We start from the raw sequence: 12,106 nt of genomic DNA on the forward strand, positions 1-12,106 counted from the left end.
ATCAGCCTTTACAATCAAGCTAAATATGTAGCTTTAACCTTGAATTATGTACTCTTCTATGTCCCAAGCTCAGAATAGTGTGTGTGTGTGTGTGTGTGTGTGTGTGTGTGTGTTAATAATTTAGCTAATAGGTTGAAAGCAACCTTAATGAAAACAGGTACCCATCATAAAGGCTGGAGACAGCATGTGGCTATAGGCTGGTAACATTTGTTTGCAGTTTTGAGTGCTATTCTGTGTCAGTTGGGGTCAGGAAAATGACTTCTTCCCTTGTGAAACTGTTAAGGATTTCTGTAGAAGAGAATTCATCCTTGCCCATGCCATGCCTTCTGTGCTGGTCAGCAAATACAGAGCAAAACCCTTTATTAGGGACAGTGGATGGACAGACATCAAACACATGCAATGGACAGACAAGACACGGGTCACAGACCACAGATGACAGACAAATGGAAGGCACAGGGAAAGAAGTGGAGTCTTCACATCTGGGTTCTTTCTCAGTTTAAACTACGCCAAGAAGAAGACCCTTCATTCTTTAATGCTGTATTGACATAGGATCCAATGAAGCTACTCCTGTCGGGTCTGCCATGACCCAGAGCCTAGTCCACTGTAAACACAGTAGAGAGCTTGCTGTGTGGGTCTGGGATGAGCAGGGCACATGCCTGTCTTTGGTGTATCTCAAGGTATTAAAGTAGAGTTATATATGTGGAGAACTGAGAATGCTTGCTGGGAAGAGGGCCAAGTAGATGCTGAGGCAGGGGGATGTACCCAGAAGCCTCAGGTTTACTGGGTTCTTTGTACCTGACTTCTTTTCCTTGAAGTGACATTCCTAAACCCTTGCGTCTCTGATAAGGACTTGGTCTTTTCAAGAAAGCAGGCCAGGATCTTCAGGCAAGCTTTATTTATTAAAACACAAACAATCCACCACTATATTCTGAGATGAAGAATATCCCCCCAAATCCATGCCCATGTGAACCATTTGGGGACAATCCATGTGCAGTAGTGCTCCTGAATTCCCAGGGCTCAGACAGCTAAGAAAAGGTGTTTGTTCTGAGTTTGAGGCCAGCATGGACTACATAGTGAGTTCTAAGCAAATGAAATGTTACCTGGGGGGAGGGAGGACGACAACAAGTAGATCAGGGCTGGAGAGATGGCTCAGTGGTTAAGAGCACTTGCTGCTCTTCCAAAGGTCCTAAGTTCAATTCCCGGCACCCATACGGCTCTCACAACTGTCTGATGCCCTCTTCTGGTGTTCAGATGTACTTGCAGACAAAATATTCATATACATAAAAAACCTCTACATAAATAAAGAAAAAGAAAAAACAAGCAGAGCTAAGAATAGTTGATTATACCTGTAATCCTAGTACTTAGGAGGCTGAGGCAGGAGGATTTCTATGAGTCTGATGACAAACTGGGAAGAAAGAGATGGTTCTCGCAAATGTTGGAGGAGGCATTCCTTCACCTTGAGCTTGGCTGAGGGGCTATGAAGCCTTTATCTTGTTCCCAGGGCATCCGGAAAACAGCTGTTGAATTTGCGAGTAGGCAAACAGTTGGTTGTATGAGAAACAAATCAAGAGTCAGAATTCCCACTGAAGCATGCATGGTCTGGCAGAGACCTGAATGGCTCTAGGAGGGAGTGTGTAGATAAGTGAACAACCCTTCTTGCACACCTTGCACACACACACACACACACACACACACACACACATACACACACACACACCAGTGCATTCCCTTTCTTATCAGGGCACTGATATGTCTTTATCCTCCTATTTGGCTTGTTTAAAAAAATCATCCTATTCCCTGGGGTCAAGCTTGGTCCTGTCCATCCACTGTGGCTCCTCCCCAAGACCTCAATCTCCCAAGTACTGGGATTACAAGTATAAATAAGCATTAGTAACTCTGATTCATTCATTCATTCATTCATTCATTCATTCATTTATTTATTTTTATGTATATAAATACTTTGTCTGCACGTACATCTGCACACACCAGAAGAGGGCATCAGACTGTTGTGAGCTGCCATGTGGGTGCTGGGAATTAAACTCAGGACCTTTGGAAGAGCAGTGAGTGCTCTTAGCCACAAAGTCATTTCTTTAACCCCAATCTGTTTGTTTTCCTGAGGCAACATTTCATACTGTAGCCCAGGTTTGCTTAGAAATCACTAGGTAAGCCCATGCTGACCTCGAGCTTATAGTCTTTTCCTCCAAGGGTCCAATGGACATGGATTGGGGGGATATTTTTCAACTCAGAATAGGCTCTTAGAGTCTAAAACCTTCCTGTTGGCTCCCAAACCCTCAGAGGACAGGCCCCTGGGCAATGTGCAACCAGGCTCATCCTCTCATGAATATTGAAGACACATCATGAATATTTATCGATGCAATTGCATCTTCCCAGGATGATTTTCTTTGAATTCCTAACCTGTGTCCCTTAGAATGTGACCAGACCAGAAATAGAGACTTTCAGAGCGTATCGGGTTAAGATGCAATCACTAGGGTGGCCCTAATTGATTAGGACTGGTGAAGTTAACAAAAGGGGAAGTTTGGTGACAGATACTAGCACAGAGAGAAGAGGTGGGAAGATGATGGCTGAGGTTGGGATGCTTCCTTGACAAGTCAAAGGCACCAACGGTTGCCAACGGTCTCCAGGGAGAGAACCAGCTGCTCCTGAGAGCTTCCAGACACCTTGATCTTGGGCATGAGGCCTCCTGACTATGAGACCATACAGTTTTGCTGTTTAAGAAACTCAGTTTGTGGGTCTTCCGCAGCTGTTTTAGCAGATGCATACATAGGGTTGGGGGGGGGGGAGCGCAACTTCTCTGCTTTCTGCAGGAGATGGGTTTTCCTTGATTCTGGAACTTTCCCCAGGCTGCCTGGCACTCTATGACCTTGGTTGTGAGCCTCATTTCTGGAGGAGCCCTGTGATAGCCCACAAGTGACAAAGTTTCCATCTCAACATTTGTCATCCATGTGGAATTGGGCGTAGAAGCCCTGACTACACAGGGGTGAGTGGGACTCTCCATTGGCCCTCCAGGTTTGGAAGGGTCGCCGGTGCATAAGAAGGCCTACTGCAGAGTCTGTTGGTGGATCAGTGCCGGAATGTCAGTGAAATGCAAGGAGCCGGTCGAAAGGACACCCAGTAACTCAGGGCTCAGACAGTCGCCGGTGCCTTCATCTCAGGTCCCAGGTAATGACCGAAGCTTAGCTGGATCTGAGCTCCTACTCTGCACTCCCCGCCCCCGCCCCGTGCCCCCCCTGCACTGAGCTTCCAAAGGCTTTCATAAATCACATTTTGGCAGAGCGGCATGAGGGTGAGCAATGCTGCCGTCAGCATTAGTGACGCTTAGAGCAACAAAAGACCTGAATCACTAGCTCCACTGTGCCCGCTGGGCTCCGGATGCGCTCCGAGAGCGTGACCAACAAAATTCAGTGCCGCTTCTCCGTGGGCAACTGCTGAGTCAAAGGCTGTATTGTCGCCGAGTCCATGGATGGACCTTGCCCGGTGTCTCTCAGCAAACAGCTGCTTTGGTGTGTGAGACGCAGCTTGTGGAAGTGCCATCTGCCCACTCCCTTGCCAACCTCCGATACGATGGCTCTGTTGGTCTGCTTTCTGTGGGGCCTGGGCCAGTGTTTGGGTGCATACTGCCCATCTCTGACCTGTTTTCAGTGAATTGTGTGTGCCTTTGTCTTCTGTTTTTTTCTTTCTTTCAGATCTATAAATTAAGGATTCAAAGGCAACATCTCTACAGAGGTCTCTTCCTTAGTATTTCCTAGGAAGATGGCTTTGATTGGCAGGAGTTCATTTCCCTTAGGGGAATGCATTCATCTGTATGGTGTAGTTGTTAGCAAAGATAAAAGTGTGACTCCTGCTTCAGTATCTGCATGGCTGTGGAAATGTGTTTGCCCACTCTCCGAGCCTCAATTTTTCTACCCTGAAGCAGAGATAACAATCTAGGGCTTCTTGGGATGTTTTGATATAATTTACATGAACACTGAGCTGAGCAGGTGCCCAGTGGGCACTAATACCTGATAACTTCCTATTCTTGGACTGTACCCCAACACGTATCCTTGTGGGTTCTCAGCGGCTCATTAGGCATGTTCGTTCTGGAAACAGGAGTTCAAGGCAAAGGTGCTGTTCTTGGAGGCAAAGGGAAGGGAAAAACAGATTTCCGGGCATTTTGTTGTGCCTTCTCGACAACCGCATTGGACGGGGGCATTAGTGTGGAAATGAGTAGGCGGGAAAATGAGACCATGTAGGAAACAAGATGTGGTGTAGAAAGGTGCTTGCCTAGCAGGTACGAGGCCCCGGATTCCATCTTCAGCGCTGTAAAACAAAAACCAAAACAACGGAACTGACCTGCTGTGGAACAGAATATTTGTCTGACTGCGTAAGGATGTGTTGCACTTGTTTCTGTTGCAGAATAATTGTTTGACTGTGTAATGGCGTGTTGCTTTTGTTTACACTGCACTTGTGTAACTATATAAAGATGTGTTGCTGCTTTACCTTGCCTGCCTAAGGCCCCTGATTTGTCTGATAAAAAGCTGAACTGCCAATAGCTAGGCAGAGGAGGGATAGGTGGGGCTTGTGGGCAGAGAGAAAAGGGGATCAGCCAGCCAGGGACTGATGAAGCAGGAAAGCAGGATTCAGTACATAGATGAGGTAAATGAGCCCCGGGGAAGCACATAGATTAATAGAAATGGTTAATTTAAGTTAAAGAAAAAAAACTAGCTAGAAACAAGCCTAAGCAAAGCCTGGGCATTCATAATTAATGATTGGTATGTCTCTGTGTCATGATTTGGGGGCTGCCAGTCCAAGAAGGTTTGCTACACAATCCTGTAAACCACACAGCTACAATGAATGGATAAGAAATCTGAGATACTATGTCCAATACAACAATGACAAAAATCTATAAGAGAAATTAATACACATCAGGCAAATAAGTGGATTTCAAGAGAGATTTATCAACTTTGAAGAGAACCATGTAGAAATAACAGGACTGAAAATCTGCAATATAGGTCACCTAAGAAGCCAGTAAGGTGCTGGGCAGTGGTGGTGGCACACGCCTTTAATCCCAGCACTCGGGAAGCAGAGACAGGTGGATCTCTGTGAGTTCGAGGCCAGCCTGGTCTACAAGAGCTAATTCCAGGACAGGCTCCAAAGATGCAGAGAAAACCCTGTCTCAAAAAACAAAACAAACCTCACCTCAGTAAGGAGATGGGACGGACAATAAGGATATTTAATTACATTAAAAGAAGAAGGAAAGGAAGAAAAAGAATAGAGAGCACGAGACTGTATTATTGCTGAGCCCTGACAACTAGAGGCTGTGGAGGCTGGATGTTGTCAACTGACTTGTTTTCTTTCACAAGGAGAAAATGCTCAACGTTGGTCTTTGGAGCTTTTGTATCCCTCGACACCTGGCAGCAGGGAACGGAGGCAACAGGCCCTTAGGAGCAGCAGCAGGTGGCTTTGTCTAGCTTTAGAGCACTCCTGGGCAGACCTGGGATGTGACATTTCACCATTATATAGGCTTTAAGGCAGGATTCTTCAGTTGCCAGTGTTAGATTTCTCAGGCTTGAGCTGTTTGAGACCCTTGACCCTAAAGACTTGACAGCTCCCTAGAACTCTTCCAGGTTATCCTCTGGCCTGTCACAGCCTTTGCCCTTCAGCTGCACATCTCTGCTCTGCCCTCCACTTCTGCTGTCCCCCTTGTTCTTGCACTGGTTGCTCTCTTGAATTGCTTAGCTACCTCCCGTTGCTATGACCACCATCACAGTCGCTGTCATTTGAGCAGCTGGTGCTGCTGGCTGTGCCGCTGTCAGCCTGGGTCTTGTGGTGCTACTTGTCTTCCTGATGTCAGTGCAGCCTGCTGTTCTGCTGTTTTTGTAGCCCATTCTGCTGCGGCCTTAGCTTTGCCTCCTCGGCTGTCAATCAGCCATGGCCTTGCCCCCTTCTGTGCTGTGACCTGGTCTGTTGTCTCATCAATTATTGTTGACACTTTCTTCTTCTTCTTCTTCTTTCTCTTATCTTCTTTTCGGAGAGGGGAAGGAGGAGCGGAGGGAGGAGAGGAGGAAGAAGGCCTGCCGAAGAAGAAGAGAAAGACAAAGCCGAATTCCTGCCTCTTCTCTTTCTCTTCTCTTCTCTCTTCCCCTTCCTCTCCTCCTCCTCCTCCTCCTCTCCCTTCCCCTTCCCCCTCCTCTTCTTCCTTCTCCTCCCTGTCCCCCTCCTCCCTCTCCCTCTTCCCTTTCCCCTCCTCCTTCTCCTTCCTCTTTCTTTTCTTTTCCCATGCTACTGGAATTACTCATGTGTACTGGCTAATTTTATGTCAACCTGACACAAGCTAGAGTCTAGGGAGGAGAGAGCCTCAGTTGAGAAAATGCCTCCGTAAGATCAGGCTATGGGCAAGCCTGTAGATGTAGAGAGTTTTCTTAATTAGGGACTGATGAGGGAGGGCCCAGCTCATTGTGGGAGGAGTCACTCCTGGGCAGTTGGTACAGGGCTCTATAAGAAAGCAGGCTGAGAACGCCATGGGAGCAAGCCAGTAAGCAGCACACTCTTCCATGGCCTCTGCATCAGCTCCTGCCTCCAGGTTCCTGCCCTGTTTGAGTTCCTTTCCTGACTTCCTTCAGTGATGAACACTGATATGGATGTGTAAGTTAACTCTTTCCTACCCAAGTTGCTTTGCTTATAGTGTTTTATCACAGCAATAGAAATTCTAAGATGCCACGGTGATACTAAAAGCAGCCAAGAAAAGACCACGTCAGAGAAACCTGTGTTGGCATTAATGTTGTAATATTAGGGGAGACATCAACACAGCAGGGCACCCTTCAGCAAGCTCACTTTTTCAATCAAGCGGGGTGTGTGTGTGTGTGTGTGTGTGTGTGTGTAGCTAGATAGGTGTGTTTGGATCAATCACAAACAACCTCTCATGCAAAGGAGAGGATGGTGGTGGCATCAATCAGAGCACTGTCCCTTTTGCCCTGTCATGGTGTCCCTGTGAATGGCCACCTGGGGAAACGCTTCCTTGTAGAAGGAAGCGGCGGGGCTGCGTCCCGCCACCTGGCTGCCGGCTAACTTTACACCCGAAATAATTACATGGAAACTGTATTCTTTTAAACACTGCCTGGCCCATTATCTGTAGCCTCTTATTGGTTAATTCTCACATCTTCCTTTAACCCATATTTAGTAATCCAATCCGTGTAGCACCACGAGGTGTGGCTTACCAGGAGAGATCTTAACCTGCGTCCATCTCAGAGAGGAGAATCATGGTGACTGCCTGAAGCGTCTCCCCAACTCTACTTCCTTGTTCCCACAATTCTGTTCTGTCTACTCCGCCTACCTAATTTTCTGTCTCTTAAAGGGCCAAGGCAGTATCTTTATTAATAATGAAAGTAACACATAGACACTCCTCCATCACTTCCTATTCTGGATAGAGTGGAGAGACAGCTCCTTCCTTAGACTGATGTGTAGCCTGGCCCTGGTGGGTATGCATGCTCTTCTAGAGAAGAGCCACCTCCTTGAGGACACCTAAGTCTTCCACAGGCCAGGCCACAGAACAGAGCGGGCCAGACCACCCACAGGAACAGAGCCTGCTCCATCCCCTCCTCTAACTACAGGATTCCTGCACTGGTTTTCTTTTGTGGGGTTTTGGGTCAGTCTGGGCTTCCCCTCCCTCATCTGTAAAATGAGATGAAAGAGCTGAATACGTCCCCCCTCCCCCGCCCAGCACTGATAGGGCCTGAGTGCAAATGATGGCCCAGGTGCCCAGAATATAAAGAGTTAACACACAAAAAGCTGAAGGAGCACAGAGGATGAAGCACACCCAGCCCTCCTCTGGGCTGATATTGTTGGTTTTGATGCTGACTTGCCACAAAGTAGTATCACCCGTTAGGAATCCTCTCCTGAAGACCATTTTGACTGCCTTCATTGACATGGACAGCATAGTCTAGCGGCAGCCCAGATAAGAAAGCAAGGCTGTAGGAAGATTGTTCACCTTTAGCTCCTTTGACCTTCCCTCTTGTCAGCTCCGATGGCCCTCTCACAAACAGTTGACTCATCCTGTTCTTGCTGATCCTTCTCTGATACCACCGATCCCAGAAACCAGCGTTTCCAGGCTTCCGTTGTGGACTAAGGGCCAGCGTCTCTCCAGGAAACTTCCAGGTTTTTGGCACAAGATTGGGACTGCTGAAGCACTCAGCCTTGTTGGCTGAGCAACTATGGGATTGTTGGTCTCTTCAGTAAGAGACAGCCACTTTGGGATGACTCCCACTGCTGAGGCAGCCAGCCTCAGAGACCAGATAGCTCTGGGTTCTCAACTCTTCAGAAGCACAATTCAGCTTTTGTTGCTATTTTAACATAAGCCAACATAATAAATTCACACACACACACATCCACACACACACACACACACACACACACACACACACCATTGGTTCTATTTCTCCAGAGAACTTCACTACTACACTTATCTGACTTCCTACCACCGAGAAGCCCGGGTTTGTTATATGAAACCTTGGAGCACTGGCCAGGATGGAATAGCCTTTCTGTCCTACCAGGTCCATCCCACATGACGATAAACACGTGGATGCCTTGCTACATACCCATCCATGCTCTAGGCACACTCCCACCCAGCAGCTGTCCCTTGCTATGACTGGTCAGGGACCCATGATGATGTTTCTGGGAGGGTGGATCTAGGGCAGAGTTCCTGGAAGGCCCCAGAAGTGGACTTGGGGCTACTTGGGTTGGTTGGTTCCAGGATGTGGGAGCATAGTCTGGAAGTAGTGTTCTTTGGTCCCCATACTCTGCATCCAGTAGCTCGTAAAGCATCTGGAGCCAGCTTTGCCACCTGCCACTCTTGTTGCCCACTCAGCTCTGCCTGCTGACGCATCCCCTGCTGAGCACACAGTAGGCCTTACACTGCTCATTCTGCTGTCTTGGCTGTGCCCACGGAAGCGTTTCCTCCCGTGGGTTAGGTCTTCTCTGACCTTTCTTAATCTTTCCTGCCTGGGGCTACGGAAGCCTGGAGAGTGACCTGTCACTCTGCGGGGCTCTGTCTCCCCCTGCTGGGGTACCTGGGACAGGACCTGACCCCCTTGGTTTCCTGCTGTGCTGGCTATCAGCCACCGGCAGCACTGATCTCCCAGCTGAGGAATTTAGCCTGGCGGTCAGGAGTTGCTGCTGGAATTTTACACTGAGATAAGAAGGGTAAAAGTTTCAGGGAGAGGCAGTCCCCAAGCTCCTGTCTATCTCAAGGGCCTTCGGAGATTAGAGCATTACAGAAGAGGGCACCTCAGATGGTTATCAGTCGTCTGTCTGTCCTTAGCCACATCTCTTCAAGGAAGCCCAAGAAAGGAGCAGCTCAGCCCCACACTCCCACCCCAAGAGAGCACCAGCATGTCCGGCTGGCCAGAGGTGGTCATCTGATTACTTCTGTTGGAAAGATGGATGCATTAGCAATGGGGTCTACAACTGTGCTCTGTGCGCAGAGGACAGGCCACGCTGGTCTGCTGCAAACCCAAAGAACTTCCTGAAAGTTCTACATGAGGGACCAGTGGGATGGCTCAGCGGATAACAGGAGACACTTAAAGCCAAGCCTGGTGACTAGATTCTACCCCTGGGACCTATGTACCGGAAGGATTCCCACATGTTGTCCTTTGACCTCAGTAAGTTCACCACGGCATGTGTGTCCACATGCACAGATGTACATACACATTAAAAGAATAAAAATGTAATAAAAAGGGGGCCAGAGAGATGACTTAGGGGTTAAGAGTACTTGCTCTTCTTCCAGAGGGCCCGGGTTCAGTTCCCAGAACCCATGTTGAGCTTATAGCTCCAGCGCTGGGGGATCTCAAGTCCTCTTTCTGGCCTCCACAGCATGGCATGCCCGGAGGACACACCTTTTGGTTCACAGAGCTTTGTAACGTTGTCTCTCCCAGCATCTGGTTAGAATGATCTCATCACACAGGTCAGACAGGCAGGCCTGGGGCTGCCTGTCCAACCTCTCCCTTCAGGTATTAGGAGTCAGGCATGGGATAGGGACTGACTGGTCCAAGGTCTCCAAGAGAGGGCCTTGCAGGGGAAGACTACCCCAATGACCTTTGGTACAGGATTACTCCAGATGGAAGGAATGTCACCCCCTTCAAATGTCTGGATTCTGGCTCATCCTGGTCCACTCTGGGAGAATATCAATTTGCTTGGAAACAGCCAGAACACCAGGGCCCCAGTATGCTGCTAGACACAAGCCCAGTCTTAACAGGGGGAACCCAAGCTTGGGGTAGCAGAATTCTGGGAGGGAAGCTGGTGCACGCTTGTCTTTCCTGCTCACGACTGTGGTGCCAGGGGCAGCATTCCCGAGGTGAGATTGTATCAAAGGAAAACGGTGAAGATGTGTTGCTAAGTCATTGGAGCCCTTGTCAGCTGACTTTGAGTTGGGCAAAAGGAGGTCTGTGCTCAGTGGGCATGACCTAACCTGGTAAGTTCTCTAAGAGAGGGTCTGATGGTCAGAGGGGGTGGCTCTTCTGACTTAGAGAGAGTAGCCTGCCGTGTGAGAGAGGCCTATGTGGGCATCTGCCACCCCGAAAGGTTTGAGCAACCAATAGGAATGAAGGCCTCAGTCCCTCCATCCCAAAGAACTAAAAGGGTTCTGTTAACACCAGATGAACACAGAAGAGCGGTTCTGGTTGCCTTATTTGACGTGGGAAGACCCACCCCTATCGTGGGCAGCACCTTCTGGTAGCAGCCCATATACAAAGAGCATGGCAGAAAGAAGACCATGTGACTTTTACTCACTCGACCGTCCCTCTTGCCTCTGAGTTGATTCCTTCGCTGATATCAGAACCAGCATTGCCAGCCTTCTACTGTGGACTAAGGACCAGCAGTTCTCCAGAAACCTTCCAGATTTGTGGTATCACACCGGGACCACTGAGGCACCTGGCCTCATGAACTTACCTGGGTTGTTGGCCTCTGTAGTAAGAGACAGTCACAGCAGGACTGTAGCCATGCCCATGAGCCAAACAACTACTGGGTTTCAGTCTACAGAGGCCACTGGAATGCTTAAAACTGCCAAGATACAGGGAAATTGGAATGTTGCAATTTCAGAGTGAAATTACAATTTACCTGAGGTGATCATTAGCCTTAAAAACAGTCATTTGGCTTTTCTGCTGGGAACCCGAGACTCGCTGTCGAAATGGGCAAGTTCATGAAACCCGGGAAAGTGGTGCTTGTCCTGGCTGGACGCTACTCCGGACGCAAAGCTGTCATCGTGAAGAACATTGATAATGGCACCTCAGACCGCCCTTACAGCCATGCCCTGGTGGCTGGAATTGACCGCTATCCCCGAAAAGTGACAGCTGCTATGGGCAAGAAGAAAGTTGCCAAGAGATCCAAGATCAAGTCCTTTGTGAAGGTTTATAACTACAACCACCTGATGCCCACAAGGTACTCTGTGGACATCCCCCTGGACAAAACTGTTGTCAACAAGGATGTCTTTAGGGACCCAGCCCTGAAACACAAGGCAAGGCAGGAAGCCAAGGTCAAATTTGAGGAATGATACAAGACAGGGAAGAACAAATGGTTTTTCCAGAAGCTTCGCTTTTAGATATATTTTTGTTTGCATCATTAAAAGTTTAAAAAACAAAAAAAAACCAGTCATTTGTTGCCCACCTCTGTGTTAGACCAAACACCCTGCCCCTAGAGAGACCTAATACACCGACAACGGAAAAAATACTTCTGAAACTTGGAAGAACTCCACCAATCAAAGGGCTAAGAATGCTGTCAGATAAATCTGAAGCCTATAGCTGGGATTCCCCCATCTTCCTGCAACCACCTTCTTAATGCTTCCATCAGTGTATTTTAGAATTGCCTTCCCCGACAACTCTCTTTGTTCTGTTGTTTTCAAACTCCATGGAAACGCTTCCATGTTGCTAAACATGGACTTGGTAACCGAAACTTGTGGTCCCTGGGCCCATGGTCACTCAGATTTGGGCTCCCAAACAAACTATCTCTTATTCCCTTTGAGGCGAGAACTGTGTTTTTGTGTTGACATTCCGTTCCTCTAGAGAGGAACAGTCAGTACAAAGAGTGAGTACTTTACCTGCTGGGCCACCGTCCTAGGCTT

General features: G+C 48.3%; 1 protein-coding gene across 1 annotated transcript; it reads left to right on the top strand.

Annotated features, from left to right (window-relative positions):
* Positions 1-11,176: 11,176 nt before the first annotated feature.
* On the top strand, positions 11,177-11,539 carry LOC119821292 (60S ribosomal protein L27-like). The gene has a single exon (XM_038340241.1). It carries the CDS (start codon positions 11,177-11,179, stop codon positions 11,537-11,539), a length of 363 nt encoding a protein of 120 aa, XP_038196169.1.
* The last annotated feature ends 567 nt before the right edge of the window (positions 11,540-12,106 follow it).

The sequence above is a fragment of the Arvicola amphibius genome, chromosome 8 (genome assembly GCF_903992535.2).
Source record: "Arvicola amphibius chromosome 8, mArvAmp1.2, whole genome shotgun sequence".
In the NCBI taxonomy this organism is placed as follows: domain Eukaryota; kingdom Metazoa; phylum Chordata; class Mammalia; order Rodentia; family Cricetidae; genus Arvicola; species Arvicola amphibius.